The sequence below is a fragment of the Mauremys mutica genome, chromosome 18 (genome assembly GCF_020497125.1).
Source record: "Mauremys mutica isolate MM-2020 ecotype Southern chromosome 18, ASM2049712v1, whole genome shotgun sequence".
Taxonomy (NCBI): Eukaryota; Metazoa; Chordata; order Testudines; family Geoemydidae; genus Mauremys; species Mauremys mutica.
In genome coordinates this window covers 20,872,922-20,895,626 of record NC_059089.1, presented here as the reverse complement: position 1 = coordinate 20,895,626, position 22,705 = coordinate 20,872,922, and the positions used below count along the sequence as shown (strand labels likewise).

At 46.2% G+C, this 22,705-nt stretch overlaps 1 protein-coding gene across 2 annotated transcripts in view; it reads left to right on the top strand.

Annotated features, from left to right (window-relative positions):
* The window catches only part of VAV2 (vav guanine nucleotide exchange factor 2), a 304,625-nt gene that overhangs the window by 264,710 nt on the left and 17,210 nt on the right, over positions 1-22,705 (top strand). For both annotated transcript variants that reach the window (XM_044992733.1, XM_044992732.1), the window contains 11 exons: positions 1,591-1,690; positions 4,314-4,409; positions 4,885-4,953; positions 10,306-10,392; positions 12,251-12,336; positions 14,214-14,346; positions 16,026-16,135; positions 16,846-16,947; positions 20,061-20,149; positions 21,627-21,643; positions 22,369-22,390. In XM_044992733.1, the coding sequence (XP_044848668.1) occupies positions 1,591-1,690; positions 4,314-4,409; positions 4,885-4,953; positions 10,306-10,392; positions 12,251-12,336; positions 14,214-14,346; positions 16,026-16,135; positions 16,846-16,947; positions 20,061-20,149; positions 21,627-21,643; positions 22,369-22,390 (911 nt within the window). The remainder of the gene's footprint in view (positions 1-1,590; positions 1,691-4,313; positions 4,410-4,884; positions 4,954-10,305; positions 10,393-12,250; positions 12,337-14,213; positions 14,347-16,025; positions 16,136-16,845; positions 16,948-20,060; positions 20,150-21,626; positions 21,644-22,368; positions 22,391-22,705) is intronic.

Here is a 22,705-nt window from a genome sequence, read left to right as displayed (position 1 = left end):
ACTAGATGACCTGGAGTTCCCTTCCAACCCTGATATTCTATGAGTCTATGAAACAAGGGCGTTGAGCTCTGGGACTTCAGTACAGCTCCCTATTAGGGTGACCAGATGTCCTGATTTTATAGGTACAGTTCCAATTTTGCGGGCTTTTACTTATATAGGCTCCTATTACCCCCCCACCCCATCCCGATTTTTTGCACTTGCTGTCTGGTTACCCTACTCCCTATAGAGATAAGAACCCGATAGGAAGTTGGGATCTGGATTCAGATCCAGACTTTTCCAAAGTCCTGATGTGTTTCGATCCAGAGTTTTGAGCCAGACCCATCTCTGTTCAGAAAGTTACCAAAAAAGAAACTGGTGTCTGAAAAGAGAAAGGAAGGTGCGGCTCTCAGAATACGCTCTTTGAGAAGTAAAAGCAGCAAAGAATCCTGTGGCACCTTATAGACTAACAGACGTATTGGAGCATGAGCTTTTGTGGGTGAATACCCACTTCATCAGATGTATTCACCCACAAAAGCTCATGCTCCAATACGTCTGTTAGTCTATTAAGGTACCACGGGACTCTGCTGCTTTTACAGATCCAGACTAACACGGCTACCCCTCTGATATTTGAGAAGTAGCAGCAGAGCGGATAGGCAGACTCTCTATACTAGGCTGTTTTGGAGCTTCTCAGTCCGTGGAAAGAGGAAGAAGGAAAGGGTCCTTCCCCCTGTGTGAACAGGAACTTCATAGCAATCCAGAGCCGGGAGGTATTAGCACTGCACCATATAATTACAGCTTAACATCTGCTCTCACCCAAGCAAACTTGGATTTAGGAAGGTTACAGGCCAATGTTGGAATTATGCCAGGGCTCTGGGACCTGGCGGTTGAGGGACGAGCCACTTTACTTTGTGTAATGCAGTGGTCCCCAACCTTTTTCGTCTGGTCCTCCGTGGCGGCAGATGAGCATCCTCCGAAATTCCGCCGACAAGCGGCAACATCAATAGGTGTCGCCGCCAAAATGCCGCCGACAAGTAGCGTCATCCAGAGGCGTCGCTGCCAAAATACCACTGAAAATCGGCGGCATTTCGGCGGTGACGCCTCTGGATGACACAGCTTGTCGGCAGCATTTTGGTGGATGCTCGTCCGCCGGCCAGTACGCGGGCACACTTAGATGCCCCAGTGGGTGCCATGGCGCCCGCAGGCACCACGTTGGGGACCCCTGGGGGAGGACAGATTAATTGAAATGTCCCTTCTACTCCCCACTAGGGTGACCAGGTGTCCCGATTTTATAGGGACAATCCCGATATTTGGGGCTTTTTCTTATATAGAGGCTTTCCCCCCCCACCTGCTTTCCTGATTTTTCACACTTGCTGTCTGGTCACCCTACTCCCCACCAGCCTAATTTTGGCGACCGAATTTCCCCCACAGGCTCGAACACGCTTCTCTGAAAACCTCAGTGTTTCGATGTTAAACAGGCGGTGCCGTAAAAGAGTGTTAATACTTCATTGAGCAGTTATATCGGGGGAGTAGCTCTTTGCTTTGCGCTGTCCCGTATTTTTTTTATAATGAGTAATAACTGCCGGCAAATGTTTCTGATTAAATCCTCTCCAGGCTGTTGATTTATGGCGAGTACTGCAGCCATATGGAATGCGCCCAAAATACCCTGAACGGGCTCATTGCAAACAGAGAGGACGTTAGGCAAAAAGTTGAGGTAAGTGGATGTAGGGGTGACTGGGATGATGCCCGGGGTGTTCAATCCAAAAGCTCTTTTGTGCTCTGCCTCCCTTCCTGGATTTACTTCGTTGTCGGGTTTAGACACGGCTGATGGGATCGAATGATTAAGGCGAATTTCCCAATAACTTTGATGAAAGAGGGAAGGAAGAATTGGGGGGGGCTGATTCTGGGGCAGCACAAGGGGGTTGGCAGGCAAAGATGGCATCAGCCACTCAGATTGTGGGTCTGCCAGTCTGCCGCCTGGCATAAATTAGAGCAGCCCAGGCATTCTTTACATGGGCCACTGAGCAGCCCAGAATCTCCATAATACCTTGTACTATTGTCCTTCTGCCTCCCACTCCCACCCCTAGGGTTCCCACTAGCCACTTGTAGCTTTTTAATAGCCACTGTATGGAGCAGGGGGCAGAATTTGCCTCTGACACCTGCATAGCCTCCATGGCGCAAGGCTTAAAGCTGCCATGTTTAGACTGTTTCATGAATGTGTTTCATTCTCCCCCCTTTTTTTAAATACTCTGGCTTTGTAGCAGGAAGGCCCCCAAAGCCTCCCCCAGCCAGCCAGTTGTGTCACGTTAAATGAGAGCCATGGATGATGGAAAAGACCCGATTCATCGTCCCTCTGCAAGGGGCTGAGCACCCTCGGCGCCCATTTAGAGATTCATGGATTTTCAGGCCAGAAGGATCATCCTCTCTGACTTCCTACCTAGCACAAGCCAGAGGATTTCACCGAGTCATTCCTGCAATGAGCCCCACGGAAGATCACTGTTCATGTCGCTGGAAGATCAGCCCCGTATAGGACTGGCCCCTGGATCATTCAGCCCACCTCCCCAGTGCAACGGCTTTAACGGTGGCTTGGACTAGCTCAGCACAGCAGATTTCCCACATATCCTGTCATTCCCACCCACCATTTCCCCCCTCAATCAAGCCCATCTGCAACCTCCTGGCCTTTCAAAATCGTCCTAGGGCTGCATGTGTGAATAACTCTCAGCCTCGTTCCTGCCCCCCAAGCCGGAGAAAGTCACCTCTGTGATGGCTCCACCCCGGGAAGATGAAATCACTCCCTGCCTCTGTCCTTGGGGCATTCTGTGCCCGATCCGAAGCCAGGGGGAGTCTTTCCATTGTCTCCAGTGGGCTTTGGATCCGGCGCCTATGTCACTGGTGCTGAATTTCTGGCAGATGTTTGTGCTGCTGGAGCCAGGTGAATGCGGGCAGTTTCCACGCGCAGCTCTGGCAGCTCCTGCTCTGGGTCAGCCCAGCCCTTCTTCCCTCTGATGCTCCAGTTTTGTGCCTCCCTTGAGCAGAGATTTTTGGACCATGTTCAGTTCTGGCACAAGCTGCTACAGCCTATTGAAGTCAATGGGGACATGGGCCTACTTACTCTGACTCGGCGTTGGGGACTGAATTGTTCTGTCTCCTGTGTTGTGTGCCCAGATAGCTCCTTGGGGCTAGGACAGCGAGACCACCAGACCCATCTTCTCGTTACATCAATAGGAATCTGTATCGCATGGGCTACCAGGCTAGGGATGATCTTTCTATCTAGTCTAGACACGTCTCTGGCCCCCACTACGGTGGTAGCTGAGCCCCGCACAATCTTTAGTGTATTTGTCCTCGCAACACCGCTGTGAGGTAGAGGTAGAGTGATCAGATGTCCCGATTTTTGCATCTTTTTCATGTATAGGCTCCTATTACCCCCCACCCCCTGTCCCGAGTTTTCACATTTGCTGTCTGGTCACCCTAGGCAGAGGAGCCAGAAAGGACAGGCTACTTGAGCTGCTAGTTGTTTCCAGCCATAATTCCTGCTTCATTCGCGATATTAATCTCAAATTACTGGGCTGCCTCTGCATGTTATTTTACTGTCCACAAACGGCCTGTGATTCACCGTGCAAATGCAGTAACGTGGTTACGAACTGAATCCCTTTTCATAACCCCTCCCCCCCCGGCTCTCACATTAAAATATAACAATCCAGATTATACCCACGGCGCTGCTACTGTGACCTCTAGCTGTTCATCCATTTCTCCTTATTTAATTACATTTCCGCTTGTTAGCAGAGCCTATCTCTCTGCGTAGCCTAATACACATTGTATCAGGCCCATCGCAATGCACTGCATTGTCTGCGATAAGGGAGACGCTCTCTCACTTTCTAGGTGCCCCCACCCAGTGGATTTGGGGCAGTCGCTCACTATGTCCCAGTCACTACTTCCCCTCTGTGGACTGGATCGGATTCCCGTCAAAACCGACCAATGCTGCCCCTGGCTCAGCTGGAGTGGTCACTGTTTGAGCATTCTGGAGCCACTCCCCTACTCCCCAGGAGGCTGGGTACGCTGCTCCCAGTGCTTCTGTGCCCTGCCTGGAGAGAGGAAGCCAGGGTCTCACACCCAGGTCTCCCACCTGCAAAGGAGCACAACTAGCAGTGCAGGAGTGGAAGTGGCAGGCGGTACTGTGTGTATGTGATGGAACTGGGACATCCGCCCCAACCCCAGTGCCCCTACTGGGAAAATTAGGAGCGAATAATGCACTGTGCTTTGAGCGTTTACAGAAGCAAACCAAAGCAGCTTGAGAAGAATTTTTTCCCACCTCTTCATTTATTTTATTTCATTGTTAGGAATGCACGTTGAAGGTTCAGGATGGGAAGTTTAAATTGCAAGATCTGCTGGTGGTACCAATGCAAAGGGTCTTGAAGTATCATCTCCTATTAAAAGTAAGTGTTTCCGAATCAAAATTTTCCTTGCGGTGGCCGTGCTTGCTGTAGCATCTCTGGCCTTTTCCCATAGCAAATGGAATCAGCAGAGCAAGGGATTTTGTTATCTTTACATGAAATAATAACTAGAGCTGCTTAAACACAACATAATGTTTGTGCCATCTTTTAAAGTACAATGACCAAGGGTAATTCCGCACTAGTTGGCCATGAGAGGCAGTTAATGAATACAAAATAATCTTTCACAGAATCTGATTATGTGTGAAATTCCTCCCGTCAGCTCAGTGTAACAGATCCCCCAAGCACCAAGAGCTTTGCTGGTTCGTCTCCTTCTGGTTATAGCTGCCGACTGACTGCCACAGCTTCGTTGCTATATGTTCACAGTGGCCTGCAGTAATTGCTTGTATTGTGCGCTGTTACAGGAGGTGGGCCGTGGTGTGTGAAACTTTCCTAACACGCTCAGAATATTTTTTTGCAGGAGCTTCTCAGCCATTCGTCTGATCGGCCAGAAAAGCAACAACTCAAGGAAGCTTTGGAAGCCATGCAGGTAGGAGATGAGTGACGCAGTCCCCCCGCAGGAAACTGGTAGAAGCAGCATGCCCTTGAACGTTAGGCTGAAATGATGGAGATCAATCAGGGTCACGCTATTATTATTTATCTGTGTTACAGTAGCACCAAGAGGTCAGTGCCCCGTTGCTTTAGGCACGGTACAAACACATAACAGAAACCATTCCTGCCCCAAAGAGCTTAAAACCTAAAGACTTATTTTTTCAAAGATAGTGATGCTTGCAAAGAGGTCAGACATAGCCCGTTTCAGATCGCTCAGCTTAGAGGTGTTAAGATTCCGTAAACATGCTTCTTCTTTTCTTTGCAAAAGCTGCAGGGAGAGATGTGTGTCACTACTCAGGTGAAATACTTCTACCTGGGAGGGGAGGGAAGGTCAATTATATGTAGCAAAAACTTCAGAGGGAAAAGTGTAACACATCTGGGCAGAGGATGCTTTGCTTTAGGATATGCGTATGCACTCTAGTTGCTATTAGAAGTCATTTCACAACAAATGCATAGTTGGCACCATTATCTCCTCTCCAAAGCACAGTGGGAAGCTGGTATTGGTTGACAATTTTGCACTGATAACCATTGTATGTAGATGTACTGTGACATTCGACTCTCGCTTTCACCAGTGTAAATCTGGAGTGACTCCATTGACGTGTGTGGCGTTACTTCGAATCTACACCAGCGTTGTGGAAATCTGTCCCTCTGTGTGTTTGTGTACTGTGTCTGCATGGAGCATTGATGGGGCTGCACCATCACCCAGATCAATACCACTGAGTGGAGTGGGTTGGGATTTTTCCATCTAAATTGTTTGGGTCTTTCTGAAAACCTTGAAACCCCCAAATTTGAGAGAAATCACAACAAAACCAAATTCATTTTCCTCACGGTTTTGTGCAGGTTTCTCTGGTTTTACAGTCATGTAATTCAGAGCAGAATCAGCCTGTAGGACCAGTCATTAAACCCAGATTGTCCTCATGATCCTGTAGAACATTTACCACTGAGCTGCCCTCTATGTTCTGAGATCACGTTGTTTGTTTTCTGCCTCTGAGGATCAGCTTTTTTTCTAATGACACTGCATTTCCTAGGACTTACATAAGTTGAGTGACCTTTTTAGTCATTATCCCTAGTAGCCAGTGCATCCAGCGCTGGTATGTAGGTCATGGGAACATGAAGGTTGTTTGAAGGACATTGTAGTCTAATCTACTGCTGCTAACAGGCACGGACCTACCTTGATTCTCTTACATTACAAAGCTAAACTTGTGGGTTCCCCCAAAGTAGTTTTCTGAAGCCCTTCTTTCTGCAACGTGAATTATCTAAGTGTGGCCTATGACTCCCTGAATGCCATGGGTGGCTTCTTACCTTCTGGACCAACTGTGAATTGAAAGTTTGTTTGGTTTTGTACTGCAAGGATCAAGAATTACATCAGTCGTGCCCCAGGCTGTTGCATGCAATGTGCCTTTGACGCCTGCCACAGTCAGTGGGAATTAAGGATGCCCAGCAATTTCCAGAGTAATGCCTGGGGGGAGAGGGAGGGCTGATTCAGTGAGGAACTTAGAGGTGCCTAGATCCACGTTGATGGGACTGCTCACGTGCTTTAAGTTAGGCATGTGTTAAGTGCCTTGTTGAGCTGAGGTTGTAGTGCCTGAAATCCACGTTTCACGCACAAACGCATAAGGGGGAATAGTCCCTATAACGATATAGGGCCTGATCTGAAGTCAATGGGTGTCTGTCTATTGATTTCAGTGGGCACTGAGTCAGACCCATAGAGCCTGACCTGTTTTGACTATTATCCCTGAGATTTCTCCCACTGTGTAGGAAACTTCAACCAATGTATGGGTGGGATTGGGGGGGGGGGGGGAACTACTCAGGTCCATGGATAGACAGAGATCTATAATATAAACCTGGATGGTGAGCAAGGATTTAAATGGCGGGGGAGGAATTGGGAAGGAGACTCTTTGAAAATAAATCAGTCCCTTAAATATATGGAAAGAAAGCGCCACGACGTGTCCTTCCCTTCCCCCATTTTTCACTGTCTGAGAGTAAGTCTACACTGCAGAAACAAAAGACCCATCACAGCAAGTTTCAGGGCCACCCAGCGGATTCAGGGGGCCTGGGGCAAAGCGGGGGAGCTTGTACACATCGGGCGGCGCTCTGAGGCGGCGGCGGAGGGCCCTTCAGTCGCTCCGCATCTTCGGCAGCACTGAAGGGCCCCCCGCCGCCGAAATGTCGCCGAAGGCCCGGAACGACTGAAGGGCCCCCCGCCGCCGAAATGCCGCCACCAGGTGAGGAAAGGGATTCTCGGCCAGGGCTCGCGGGGCCCCTGCAGGGCCAGGGGCCTGGGGAAAATTGCCCCACTTGCCCCCCCCTTCTGGGCGGCCCTGGCAAGTTTACAGCAATGTAGACATTCTGACTTAGGCTGGAGTCCAGGCTCTGAGAGCATCCCCCTCGCTGGGTTCCAGAGTCCAGGTTCCAGCCTGAGCCCGAACGTCTACACTGCTATTTTTAGCCCCATCGCGTGAGCCCAAGTCATTTGACCTTGGTTCTGAGACTTGCTACAGTGGGTCTCTCTTTTTTTTTGCAGTGTAAACATATCGTGAGTGCTGGTGTGAGCTATTCCGTCTGATATCCAGAACTCCCCACCTGAAAAATTCACTGTTCACTGGGCGATTAGTGAAATGTGGTGATAGTTTAAAAAAGGAAGAGAGTGTCACGGAGACATTTTCACGCATTGCAGGATTCTGTCTTTCCACTATTTGATTCCTTTGGTGGCTGTGTGTTTTTTGAAGAGATCAGGCTTTGTTGAATAAGATGCAGTGCTAATAATAGAAAATCCTGGCTGTTCTAAAGGTTCAGTGTTTTCTTTATAAAGCTGCCAGTAGCCATCAGACAGGATCGTTCGCTTCCGTTTTCACACCATCACAAGGGTATAGATTTGACTCAGTGTTGGACTTGCCATGGTTCACAGGAAGCAGCAAAATTTTACTTTAATTGGTATGAAAATCTAATCTTAGTTTTCAAATGGTTTATTTCATCTAGAGTCCAGCCTTGTTCATTAACTGGACGATTCTAGCGCTCCTGTGCGCCAATGATGGGAAACCCAGATGTCTAGTTAGCCAAGCCTAGAGCTGAATTATCCCAGGGGCTTCAACCTCACTTCTGATTTTCCATGCATGGTCATTTGCATGAGCTAGCAGTAGGATTTGCACCAGGCAATGGCATTTGTGCAAGATTTGCACATGTATGTCTTTGGCATATGCAAAATCCCATCACCTGGGTGCACGGTCTTGCACACAAATCACTGCGTACAACGCAAAGGTTGCTATAATGCTTGTTACATTGTGAAGGGGCCCAGTTTGCACATCTGGTCAAGCTGACAATTCACTGTAGCTCTCAAGGCTGTGCTTCTCCCATGTTTGCAAGATGGCCTGTTCCATAGGGGGAAGCAGATGAGAAGGGAAGTGGCTTCAGGTGACTTTGACATGCAGGGGAATCTTACTTCACCTGATCACTTTCCCCTTTTCCCCCATCCTAACTGTTACCGACACTGACTATTTAAATGGGTATTATGTGATGTTATATAAGTATTGTCATTTAAGATTACGATTATCATCTCTGATTAATCCTTCTTATGTTGGAAAGCTGTAGAAAGTTTGCACCCAAGGGGATGTCTTGAAAAATTCTGTGTTGTTCAGATTTAATCCAACCTGACAAGAATTATAGTTGAGGGAAAAGAGACAGAGGCATCTAGATGACAGGCCATAAATATATTAAAAAATACTGTTCAAGATGTAGTAAGAAATTAGTGTGGTGGAAGGGTTAGAGAAGTCTTTCTCTGCCCTCTGGGTCAGAATTCAGGTAACTGGGGAATTTGGCCGGAGAATGCACTAAGCAGGAGAAATCTGATCTCTGTAATGCAAAGACACACTTGGATACTGTGACTCTTTTCAGCACAGGAATAGTTCCACTAAAGTTTTCCCTTGTATTGGAAGAATTCTTTTACAGATGTCTGAACCATTTGCAGTTGGGATGTTAGAGGTTGTGTGCATTCAGGGCCCCCATAGCTATTTTGCAAGATGCTTTACCTTTATAAGAACTCCATTGGTGTTGCTGAAATAAGTCCCGATCCAGCAAAGCGCTTAAGCACGTGTTTAAAGTCGCATTGAAGTACGTAGGAGTCCTGAAATGGTTTTAGGGGTTTGCTGGATTGCGGCTATAGTGCTAAAAAGTTGTCAAGAGGCTTAGGAGCAAGTATAGACATGGTCCTTGTCCAGAGTAGCTAACTGTCTGTTTAGTTCATATGTAGACAGAGGATGGGCAGAGGTACAGTGGTTAAGAATATCTGGCACATGCCTTTTGCACGAGGCTGATGATGAATGGAGTGAAGAAGGAGTTGAAAGAAAAGGTGAAAGGCACTGCGTGAGAATGGAGTAGAAAGAAAATAAAGAGCTTTCTGACTCTTCTCAAAGAGTTATGCTGGATGGAACTGGAACGTCAGCTCAGATAGCCCCTGAATGGAAAGTCAGGACTGTGCTTTCTAAGACTTTCTAAGGGTACGTCTATACTACCCGCCGGATCGGTAGGATAGTGTTCGCTGTATCAGGGATCAATTTATCGCGTCTCGTCTGGACGTGATAAATCAATCCACTAATCGACGCCCGTACTCCACCTCGGCAGGAGGAGTAAGCGGAGTCAACAGCGGCGCCGCAGCAGTCGACTTGCTGCCGTGAGTTCGGCCAGGTAAGTCGAACTAAGATACTTCGACTTCAGCTACGTGAATAGCATAACTGAAGTTGCGTATTTTAGTTCAAACCCTCCCACTAGTGTAGCCCAGGCCCAAGTCAGTCATACTTCTAATGCTAATTTAAAGTATTGCCCTCTTCTGTTCATCGGTAGAGTTGCAGCGTCTATCTAATTATTTAACAAGAAAATCCTAGAAGGGCACATGGGAAAGGATGGAGAATGTTTGGGCCAAGATGCTTAAGGAGTCTCAGAAGGGTTGAATGATACAGCTGGCAGAGTATTGAGCACTCTTGATGTATGAGCAATGTACTGATGCAGAGATTATAGATAGTGATACCAGACATGCTTGGGTGGTTTGCTTACTTGGTTTTAATTGACTGATTCTTGTTTTAAATCCAGCAGAAATATTTTGCGCTAGTTCTGAGTTCCCCAATTTGTATTTTCTCCGACACAGCCAATGTGCTATCTGGTGGTTTGATTCCCACAGAGCTGCTGCTATCTTCACTTTCTGAAGTGACTCCTGAAGTCGAGTGTTTTGGGGTTTTTTAAGGATTCTTGATTAGAAGGGAAACAGAAATACTGAATCAACATTTGCTTTTCTCTTAAGGACTTGGCCATGTACATAAATGAAGTCAAGAGAGACAAAGAGACCTTAAAGAAAATACGTGAATTTCAGAAATCTATAGAAAACTTGGTGAGTTTGAGAATCTTCTCTTTTCCTCCTAGCCCCCAACTTTTAATTTTATCTTTATTAACATTCTTGGACTCTCCAGACAAGTATTAACAAATTTCACTTATCACCTGTACTTATCTTTAAAAGACCAATTTGTATTTGATCAACCTCTTATTATTATCTGTATATTAATTTTGTTCACATTCCAAAAAATGGAACCCATACATTATAAAATCTATTTGCTCCTGATGTGGGACTGTCATTTTTTTCCATTGAAAGGATTTCCCATACTTGATTTCGGCATGCCGCTAATGTTGGGGGACTGTCCTTTTCCAAAAATGAATTCTTGCACATCTGGCTGCTGTTTAAAATTTTAAAAAATTTATTTCGCTGTTAAGCGGGTAGAGAGAGGAGATGAAGAAACATTTTTATAAACAAGAGTACAGCCCAGTATACAAGGGAAAGAGCGGCACAAGTAATATATTCCTGAACATAGAACTCCAAAAATATGGACCAGACATCTGTCTTTCAAACCACATGAGGGACTGATCTGCTGAAGTGCAGCTGAAGTCAACGGGAGCTGAGTACACTCAGCACTGCACACCTCTCTGTGTTATCCTGAGTCCGGAGGACACTGTCGACTTTAATAGATGATTCTTTAACAGACTTGAGACAGAATCCCTAGTTTTCAAGAGAAACCTGAGAAAACTCCAGAGTGGGATGTAGGCCTTTGCAGCTCATAGGTTTTTATTGGAACAGTCATGATAAGCCATGATATGTATGAGAAATGAGATGTGTGGTGCTCTTTAAAAATTGGAATGCGAATGGGTACTTTAAGCATCTGCTTTTCCCTGCTGCAGTCTGAGAGCTGGTGTGACATGCAGAAGATGAAATGTTAGCAAAGCAGTCATTTCTTGCTTCAAATCAATCCCACACACACTCTGCTCTGTGTTTAATTTCGTTCCTCGGTAGCGGATGTTATGGATTTATTCTCATTATGTATACACAACCCACACAGCACAGCAATGAAATAACCACAGACTATATGCACAGCTGTATACAATATGTATTTTTCCGATCAACAGTGAAGCTTCAAGATTTTTTTTAATAAGAAAAGAGCACTCTGTAGATGGAGTGTTTCATATCACTCAGTAACAGTGCTGTATTGAGTAGTATTTGCAAGGGCTTCGGGGGGCAAGAGAGATTCATGATTCTGGTCTCTGAATCTGCCCCAAATCTCTGGTTTTGGTTCCAGATGGGAGCCATAATTGGAAGGCCTCTATTTTCTGTTTCCAGTGCAGTTTCAGTAGAAAATCTCCTGAGAGTAGCTGATCTCTTGAGATTTCTGCCACCCAGAGTGGAAATCTTGCAAAAATTACTTGACCGCTAAACTTCTGCACCCAGATCCTTGACTTGACTTGTCATCAAACCCAGACTCAGGGTTCTAACAGCACTTCTAGGGTTGTTTTCTGTGGTAACTGTCACCTATTGATATTCCATCTGGCTTTAGGTGATACTGTTTATATAAATCTCTGCCACTCAAGATAGACCCCATAGTATAATCTTACGCGAGTGCGCCTTCTCTGTTTACCAAGTCTTTGGAATGTTCTCCCTCTGTGTTTTCAAGTCCATCCCAGCTAACATTACTAGTGAGGTGGTTCACTTTTTGGTTATGTGTTTTGGTGAGTGGTGGTTCTCTCCTTTGCTAGGGGCCGATTTTGGAATCTGAGCTGGGTTTGGTGTTGGTGAGGGAGGAGGGGCTTTATTGCCCTTTGGAAACTGTCTTCTTTGTTTCTTTACGTTTTGTGCCACATTCAGAGACTTTTCGGGCTCAGAAATAAAAACCTCTCTTCGCTAACATACGTTTTGCTATCCACAGCAAGGGAAACTGGAAGAATTCGGGAGGCCAAAGATAGACGGTGAACTGAAAGTCCGTTCAATAGTGAACCACACCAAGCAGGACAGGTGAGTGAATGAAGAAACAAAGAAATGGACAGTGAAAAGAGACAACATTCTCCCAGAAAACTAAGTTGCAAGAAACACTATTCAAAATGCTACGTGCAGCACAGGGCTCCTTGTTGCTTTCCCACCAGGGTAGTGTGACCAGATGTCCTGATTTTATAGGGACAGTCCCAATATTTGGAGCTTTGTCTTATATAGGCGCCTATTACCCTGTCCCAATTTTTCACACTTGCTGGCTGGTCACCCTAGCCGGGGGCTCTAATACAGTTTAACATCTGTCTTAGAATCATAATGGGTTTAGATCCCTAGGTCACGGGCTCAGTCCTGGCTCATGCTGATCACCCAGGGGCATCGCCTTACACTTGGTGGCTGGTATAAGAATTTGAGCTGGGCAGGCTTCGGAGGTTCCCTGACCAGGGCGTGTGCGGAACCTGCAGGTAGATGGCGTCGCTTTCTGTCCCCCTCTAGTGGCTGAAGCACAGAGGTTTATGAATCACCTACAGTCTTTGAGCCAAAGAAGCTTGGAAAGTAGAAGCTCCTGCTTTTAGGTGCAGAGGCTCCAGGTTCAATTCCCATTGCTGACAGCCCACCTAGGGGGTGTTGCATTACACAGAAAAGACTGGATAATCATCCCGTCCATCCTTCTGCCAGTGCAGGATTTTCCCTACCGTACGTTTTGTAGAGCATGGGCCATCTAGTTTGAAGAGGCCCAATCTTCTAGAGATAGGGAGTCAGATCTTAGTATGGATTTCAGCTCTCTGCCTCCCAGCAATTTAGTGTGTTTGAAAGCAGGTGTGGCCCATTATAAGGCGGTGACAGGTAAGCTGTGAAATTCATCTCTAGGCTCAGGTTTAGATGCTGACTAGCGCGCTCCCAAAGCCTGGAGGGTGTTCACTTCCAGTGTGTCTCCTCAGGCCCCAGTCATATATCCCACAATGCCCAGAGGCAGAAGCTTTCAAGTCCGAAGTTAAATCATAAAAAACTGGCAATTCTAGAGTCCACAAGTTTCATCCACAGTGAAATGCTTAGGTTGTTTTTTGTTACTTTAAAACTCATTGTAAGGGGGGCTAAAGCTCTCTCGGGCTTTGCAAATGCAAACTCTTCTCTGTTCCCGTTTAGATTCGCTGCCAACCCGTGGAATTGTAGGACGTGTAGTTAGATTAAAGTGGCTTACACTGATTTTGAGTCCTACAGAGAGGGCACTCAGAGGAAAGACGTCTTCTTACTTTTTCTGCAGAGTCAAATAAAGCTGCATCCCTATTGAAGGGGTTGTGTGTGCTAGGTGAACCTTTCCAGTGGCTGATTTCAGGGTGTCTCAAACAGAGCTGGGGAGCTTTTTCCTGTATGATTACAGAATACTGTATGTTTCCTGGAGGTTACCTACAAGTGAAATATACAACAGCTCTTGGGTGCTCTGGTTTACAGTTAGAAGAGCCTCAGGAAGCAAAACTGACATGTCTTCTCACTCCGTGGCCTGCATATGAAACACCTTTAAAACCCTCTTTGAGAGCTCTATCATCACACGAGTCAGAACATTTTCTTATAAAAAGAACTGTTGTTCTGAAGTTTTTCCAAACAAACAAACTGAAGGTTAATTTTATTTTTCACCTAACCCCTTGCCCAGTAAGACGATCTATGGGCCAAATTGTCTCCCTTGTAGTCAGTTGAGTGATACCAGCAGGACATTTGGTCCTGTGTTTCCACATGTTTCATCCTCATTAATTTGGTCGTTACTTAGAATTGCATTGACGCCGAGCACCTTCAATGTTAAATCATTATATAGCTAGCAGTGTTTCACTGTCCTGACTGGGGAATAATCTCCGCTGAGCTTTCTGTGAAAGGTATATATATAATTAGATGTGGGATTTGGTTTCTGGCAGGTATTTATTTTTGTTCGATAAAGTGGTGATCGTCTGTAAAAGGAAAGGATACAATTATGAGTTGAAAGAAATTATCGAGCTGCTTTTCCATAAGATGACCGATGATCCCATGAACAACAAGGACATTAAGAAGGTAGGTGGACAGAGCAAGGAACTGGTTTAGCTCTCTTGGGCAGCTTTTCATACCCATGCATGTCAGTGTCCGAGGGCACCTCCTCTCCCATCGGACTTGTAAAACAGAAATAGCACTTGTAAAATCTGGACAATCAACCCTTCGATTTCAGGGCAAGGAGCTTAGAAATGGGAGGATGAGCCGGGTCCCCCTGATCTGGGGCCTGCAAGAGCCGTTGAGAAGTTGGAATGACTTGACTGGAATGGGGGAAGCTGTTCTGTTCTTTTAGAGAAGCCACTCTCAGAGAGAGTAATTCACAGACAAATTGGAAAGGATAAAAATGACCTAAAAAAAGAATGGAGGATGGGGAAGAATGGGCAGGACATGCATGTGTTTATTCCAATTCACTCATCCGGGTGGCTGGGCGTTAGTTGTGTGTGTCTCATTCCGGGCTCCAAGCTTCATGCTCCCCGTGCCTTGGTGCATTTTACAGCATACTAAACTAATATTCTAGACTGCAGATCGTAGCAAGCACAGCAGCTCTTGCGTTCTCAAGCACGAGCTCCTGAGTTGTCACTGGGAGAGGGAATGTGGGCTGGATGGCCAGGTTTATCATTGCCTGTTGTTCAGAAGAGCTAATGGGAGTGGAACCTCCAGCAACAACTGTTCTGGAAAACGCATCTCTAACAGTTACTCCTTCCTAGTGCTGCGTGGGAGTTATCAGTACTGGAGTTCAAATATCCCAGTAGAGAGTGCTGTTTCTTTAAAAAATGGCCGACCCAAAGGTCGTGGTGGAAGCCTTTGTCTGGTGGGATCTTTGTAGCTTCTTGGACCTGTCCCTCAGCAGACAACCCTCGAAGCTGTAGAAAGTGTCTATTTTTCAGGGTTAGCATGGACATGGCAGGCCTTTTGCATTGGGTACACTCTTCTAAACCAAGTTTCTCTATCAGAGATACACATACTTTGCCTGGTTTTGGGCTGAGGCGATGACACAAAGGAAGATCTGAATCCCAGTAGACTCCACAGCTTAGCAGCTTTGGCCACCCCATTAGTGTGGTACAATGTACAGGAGAGCAACCAGGGACCTGTTGTGACATTTTGAAAATAATTGGTGGCTTTGCTGCTGTGATGTTGAAGAGAGATTGCTAGCCTTGTGTTTTAATGAATTGTGTTTCCACTTTGCTCTCTTATGCTTTCTAGTCTCATGGAAAAATGGTAAGCAACCACGAGATCCACTTTATTTTCTTTAACGTTGTAGTGAACTGGCTAGTGTGTATATGCACCACTGCCTTCTGCAGGGCAGGTTGGATGTGTGTCATAGGCTCTATATGGCTGGTGAATGGAAAGTCTCCTTTAGCTTTAATGGCAGGGACCTGAGCTTTTGGAGCTGCAGGATCTGGGTCCTCTCCCATCTGCTGCCATGAAATTCTAGTTGATGATGGTGTGCACCAGAGTCAACCATTAAGTCATTTGTTGCAAGGTACAATAGAGATACAGAGTTGGTCTTTGCACCACTCCCCTGCTTTTATCACCAGAGAGGTCCATTGTAACCACAGAGGCAAGTAAAGAGAACACAGTAAAACAGATTACAACTGGACCTGAATTAGCTTCCCCCCCATGTTGTTGCTTAAGCATTCAGCACAAAGAGGTGAGGGAGAAAGAACCAACGTCTGATCATTTATTTTGGTTTCCTGTTGCAGTGGTCATATGGGTTCTACCTGATTCACCTTCAAGGAAAGCAGGGCTTCCAGTTTTTCTGCAAGACGGAAGACATGAAGAGGAAGTGGATGGAGCAGTTTGAAATGGCAATGTGAGTGTTTTAAGCTTCCCTGCAAAAATCATCTCTGGGTGCACCCATTGCTGCTAATGAAACATGGCCTGGTCAACTCAGTTGCTAGTTCTCAGAGCCCAGAGCTCTGATCTGCAGCTCTCACTGACTTCCATCGGGCTTCCATGCACAAAGGGCGTCCGGAATTGGGCCTGATGTGATAGCATCTAACCAGACGGTTCATGCAAAAAGCGTGTGCAGGGAAGATGTCTATAGAAATTGCCACCTTGGGAGAAAATCTCTGGTGTGCAGCGTTGAGCATGTATTTGACCAAACAACTGGAGTTAAGGGTTAAATCTGCACAGATAGTCAGCACAAGGGCGTTGCAGCCTATGTTAGCCCTATTTTGAGGACATAAGTAGTGCGTAGGTCTTATATTGGCCTTCTGCACAGTGGTGAATTCTAGTTAATGACTGACTTAGGAGGGAAAGACAGGATCATGTGTGAAAATATCAATGAAAGTTTAACGCACCACGCATAACCCCCTCCCGACAGCTAGCCCCAAATGATTCGCTGATTCTTTTACTCTTGTGCAAGATCTTATACCATGCTCTGTGATTTCAAAACTTGGACTGAAATCCAGACAGTAGCTGCAACCAAAGACCATAGAACTCAGAAAGTCTGGCAGGGGCAGGTTGATACAACTTTGGGGGTTTGTCTTTCGTTTTGCTTTTTCCCCTCTTTGGAATTAGGTCCAACATTAAGCCAGAAAAAGCCAACGCAAATCACCACAGCTTCCAGATGTACACGTTTGAAAAGACGACCAACTGCAAAGCGTGCAAGATGTTTTTAAGGTGAGCAATGCTCTTCTGGCTCTTCAGATGAAAACTTTTCAAAAAAAAAATGTCCATTTAAAAAAAAAATGTAACTGCTCATTCATCATTTCCCTGGTCTTTCGCCCAGTCGAGAGAAGATGTGAGTTGGGAAGGGCTAGAAACCTGAGATTCTCTGACTTACTACTTGTCAGCTGTGGCATTTCAGGCTGTGGCGAATTTGAAATCCGTGTTGCTGCTGTTTTTTCATTATTCTTCATGTGTATGATTGCAGGGCTCTAACTGGGATAACAGTACTGCGAATGGTGGCACAGAATCCCACACCATAGGCCCCTTCGCCCTGACCCGGGAGGACAAATTTGGGTGGGAACAGGCTGTGGTTTTATCGGTATTTCATGCACACACCTGCCCAATGTTAACTGATGGCTGTGCTGTATTTGCCACTCCCCTCTCTGCCCCTAAGATGGAGCCATCTTTGTTCCGCGTGTACTCTGGCCCCAAAAGGGGAGATGTTCAAAGGCACAGTGGGCAAAGAGGTACCCAACACCTGCTGAAGGTCAGTGGGAATCCCAGCCTAAGCCTTTTCCACAAACCATGCCCTCATGTCACCAACCGGGATGTTAGCTCTGCAGTATCATGGTCACAGTACTCAGCCACTCCCTGTGTTGGGCCCATGGGTGTCTTCCAGCTCTCCAGACTTGTGGTTGTATTTGAACTATAGATTTTAACTCATTAATCTGCACCAAGCCTGGCTGTCTTCTCACATTGGGGGCAGCCCACTTACTTGACACCCCACTGCTGTCGCATCGCAGGCAGGCTGGTCCAATATGGGAGCAACCAAGAGTTCTCTTGACTGTTTCCCCATCCCCAAACCTGGATTCTGCGTAGCCTTCCATCCTCTGGGGGACTCCATATTCAACACAGTGGGTCTGCTGTCTAACACAGGGGTTCTCAACCTTTTTCTTTCTGAGGCACCCCCAACAAGCTATAAAAACTCCGTGGCCCACCTGTGCCATAACAACTGGTTTTCTGCATATAGAAGCCAGAGCCAGTGTTAGAGGGTAGCAGGTAGGGCAATTGTCTGGGGCCCCATGCCTCAGGACCCCACAAAGCTACGTTCAGCTTCAGCCTCGGGTGGCGGGGCTCAGGCCCCTGGACTTCAGTCCCATCTGGTGGGGGCTTCAGCTTTCTGCCCTGGGTCCCAGCGAGTCTAACACTGGCCCTGCTTGGTGGCCCCCCTGAAACCTGCTCGAGAACCACTGATCTAACAGACATTTCACGGGGACACCATAATGGGAGACTGTCATGTGTGAGGTCTTTGTGACTTAAAACTCATACAATTTCTCAGCCCTTTGGCAAGTTGTTTTCAACATCTAAAATGGGTTTGTCTTTTGTATTCCCTCGTTTCATTCTTTTCCTTTCCTCTGCTCTCAATTCACACCCAGCTGCCAGACGTCCAGCTCACCTCTGCTGTATCGCATAAAGGACCCTAATGGTCAGGATAGCCTAGGAGCTATAAGTCCATGCCCCTGCCCCATTGCTGTGGGAAAGCAGGTACAAAGACCTGGCCATTTGACAGGAAACAGAATCCTTTATGCATCATTGCAGAATTTCAGCAAGGAGCAAGAATTGCTGGCCTGAGGCTGTAGATAAATCTTGCATGCAAGGACCATACGCTGAAGCTATAACCTGCCCAGGGGGGCTGCTTATTGCCTGGCCTACCCAATGGCAAATGAAATGATCATTAGCTCAACAAATGTTGCATTAAGAAACTCCTTGTGAGTATGGAATTGTGTGCATTGTCGCTGCTGGTCTTTATATGCTATTCTGAGACCTTCTCCATCAATAACATTTAATAGCTAAACTAATCAGGATTCACATAAACACTGTATCCATGTGGGTTTTTGCTATACAGTCCTGCAAGCTCGTAATCTGGTAACTAATGACAAGCCATCATTTAATAATAGGTCTTTGCACTTATACTGCATATTTCACAGGGGGAATTTGAAAGCACATCACAAGAAATTAGGTTTCAAAAACCACCTCCCCATCTCTGCCTCCTGAGGTTGGCTAAATCCTATTATCCCCACTTCACAGATAAGTAAACTGAGGCACAGGGAGGTTAAGTGATTTACCTAACGTCAAGTGGCAGAGCTGGGAATAAATCCCAGGAGTCTGATGGTTTAACTGCACCAGAGGTATGTCCTCCTTTCAGTGTGATGCCTATCAGTGATAGTATAACTTCATGACCAGTGTAGATTTGTCTATATTAACGCGGTAGGAGAGTCAGGTTCTCTTTAAACACAGATCATACACTCTTCTCCGGTTTGTTAGTGTGTTCCCACTGACCAATTTGATACCTTTGCTTAATCCTCCTCTGCACAAAAACACCAATGCTTATTGCTGGGATTTTAGACTCAATGGAAGTTTTTATTGAATGAATTTGACCTTCCCTGCTTGAAAATGGCTGAGATTTTAGCCCAACATTATGACGTCAGCTGTACAGCCTTCTGCAGATATACAGCAAGCTCAACTGGGAAATAGGGCTCTGTGTTGATGTTCGGCTTTCATCGGGTGGTGTTTGGCCTTCCATAAGGGTGTAGCTTTCATAAGTGGATGGCTTGCAGGGATAGTACAGGGGTAGGGAGTCTACTCACCGCTAACTCACCAGCTTGAAGCTCCAGGTTAGAGGTGACTGCAGGTTACCACCTGATGAGTCTGGGGCCCCAACATGAAATGAGCTGGTGGTTTCAATCCGCTTCTTAGTGGACACGTGCATGTTGCAAAAGTCACAATTGTCATTGACACAGATACACCCACGTGGGCCACCATCAGCAGAGAAGCTGAGGAATGAATGAAGGAGAAGGCTGAGCAACCATCATCTCCCCAGATGTGGGGTCCTATCAGCTCAGAGTAGAGGCATATTTCCTTCCTAATACTCTTATTCCTGCAGGTTGGATACACTGAATGATTGTCAATTTGGCACCTTTCACATATGTTAGTCACTAGCAAAAAAAAAATAGTAAAATTTTACAGAATAAACTATCATGCAAGAAGTAAAACACACAGGTAATTGGGGAGGAATATCAAGGAGGGGACCGGAATGAAGACATTTCCAACTTCTCTTTTTACAGAGGAACTTTCTATCAGGGCTATCTGTGCATGAAATGTGGATCAGGTGCTCATAAAGAATGCTTGGAAATTATTCCTCCCTGCAAGATCAGTAAGTCTCTCAACATTTTAGTGGTTTTTAAAAGGGCTTGGCTTCTTGTGAATGATCTGATAGATAAAAGTTGTTTTCTTACTAGCACTAAATGTTATCCATTGTTTTATGTCCAGTTCTGAATAGATTAAGAAAATTTTTTAAAGAGTTTTCCATCCACTTCCTAATATGGTAACTCACTGTGTGTAGCTCTAGTCTTGTGTGTGTTTGAGTATATGTATATTCTGACTATTTCAAGGAGTCCCCTGTAGTAAATACACATATATTTCAGGGGACTACTCTGAATACAGTAAAGGAACATAAAGCCAGCAAGCAAGTTGGAAAGATACTTAATAATCCCTATCATGCATCAGGTGGGATCTTGCAACCAACTTGACTGATTCATAGAATCATATAATATCAGGGTTGGAAGGGACCTCAGGAGGTCATCTAGTCCAACCCCCTGCTCAAAGCAGGACTAATCCCCAGACAGATTTTTGCCCCAGATCCCTAAATGGCCCCCTCAAGGATTGAACTCCCTCAATTTAGCAGGCCAATGCTCAAACCCCTGAGCTATCCCTGCCCTCCTAAAATAAATGCCCTTGCAGGCAGATTTGCTGACGCTTATGTTAGAAGAGACTTACTGTAGTAGGATGTGAAGTACAGGGTATAATAGATCCGATTTAGGAGCAATCTTGAGATTCCTACCCGAACAGCTGTTTACGGGGAAGCTGCAGAGTTTGGCTGTGGGTTGTGGGAGGCAGAGGGGTAACAGAAGGTAATTTACTGCACTGTTTAATACCCCTTCTTGGCGAAGTCTTGTCAGACCAGCCTCTGAGAAGACGAAGTCGTCTTCCCTCCAGGTAAAAGTGTTCCCTATCCTTGTTACTTTCTAAGCGGCAAGAGGGACAACAATGAAGGAAAATTCCACCAGGCCCCCTAAGTCAGCAGGGGAGTGAGTGTGTGTGTGTGTGTGTGTGTGTGTGTGTGTGTGTGTGTGTGTGTAATGGAGACAAACAAATAGGCTGTCAGTAGATGGCTCCATTGGGGTACTGTATTTACATCTGCAACTGCTCTGATGTGGTGGTTGGTGGGGCAGTTCTTAGTCTAATTTCTAATGGGCATTTGGGCAATATAACCACACAATGCTCTTTCTCTCTCTCACCCCCAAGCTCTCACCATGCACGCAGCCAGGCACAAATCTGCAGGGCGCGGCTCAGGATGTGTTTGTCACCAAAGAGTTGTTTGCAGGCCTGAGGTGCGTTGGCAGAGCTGAGTGTGACTTGGGGCCTGAGCCACAGCCCAGTGATGTGGATGGAAAGGTTCCTACTGACGTCAGTGGGCGTTGGAGCAAGTCTGTAGTGCCTCACTTTTGGTCCCTTCTGTCAAGATGATGAGGCACTGCAGCCACTTGAGTTATGCCATGGAGTAGAGGGAAGTGCAAAACAGAGAGTTGTTTCCCCCTAAATTAACCAATTATTTTAACATTTATTTTCAGGTTCTCCAGCGGACCAGGTACGTTTGTTTAACAAGCCTCTCATTCCCTCCTAACTCCCTGTCAGGCAGGGGCTGTGGGGGCATCTGTGTTTCACTAGTCCAGATTGAATTACAGCTGTGAGGTTACAACTAGCCCTGGAGGCAGCATGGGCCTTGGGGAGGGTCCCCAGCAGTCACTGCAAACGTTACATTGGATAATATCCGTGTCACGTCATCCTAGGGACCTGATCCTACAAGGAGCTGATCACCCCCAATTTCCTTTCACATCTGTGGGATTTGGGGGATCTGAGCACCTCTCAGGATAAGTGCTGGTAACAGATGTCCTTCGTTTTAGACCAGAATTGGCCTGTTCCACATGGGCCTTGCCTGCCATTTGTGGTGATCACCGTCAGATGTGCTGACTCACAATGCTGCAATGGCTCTGCATTCTGAACTATCGCAGATGGAGAACTTGGGCAGCAGGATAAATTTTCACCTCAGTATTTCCCCTGGTAAAATTGTGAAGGTTCCTTATACAGAGAATGGAAACTTTCCTGTCCCTCAAGTGAAGGATTATGGGTAGCTACAGCATGCTACGCCCCTCGCCTTAGGAAAAAATGGAATCTGCACAGGGAGCTTTGCGGTGATCAGGGCAAGAACAGAGTTTACTATGGTACTTAAGGGCATGGTACTCATTTTATCTTTAAATACATTCAGTTGCAGTAAGTTTTATTGAGCATAAACTATTTTCTCTCTCTTTGCAGGACTCATTAAATACAGGACCTGGTAAGGGTGGTGTTGGTGTTGGTGTTTTGTAAATGGGTAACGTAAGGGAGGCAGAATTGGGATCTGATTCAAAGAGGTTGATGATGGCAAATTTTGGAAGGGGCTCTCATACAGTGTTTGCACCTAAAGCCTGGTCTACACTTAAGTATCGGAGAGGTAGCCATGTTAGTCTGGATCTGTAAAAGCAGCAAAGAGTCCTGTGGCATCGTATAGACTAACAGACATATTGGAGCATGAGCTTTCGTGGGTGAATTCATTGCATCCGACGAAGTGGGTATTCACCCACGAAAGCTCATGCTCCAATACGTCTGTTAG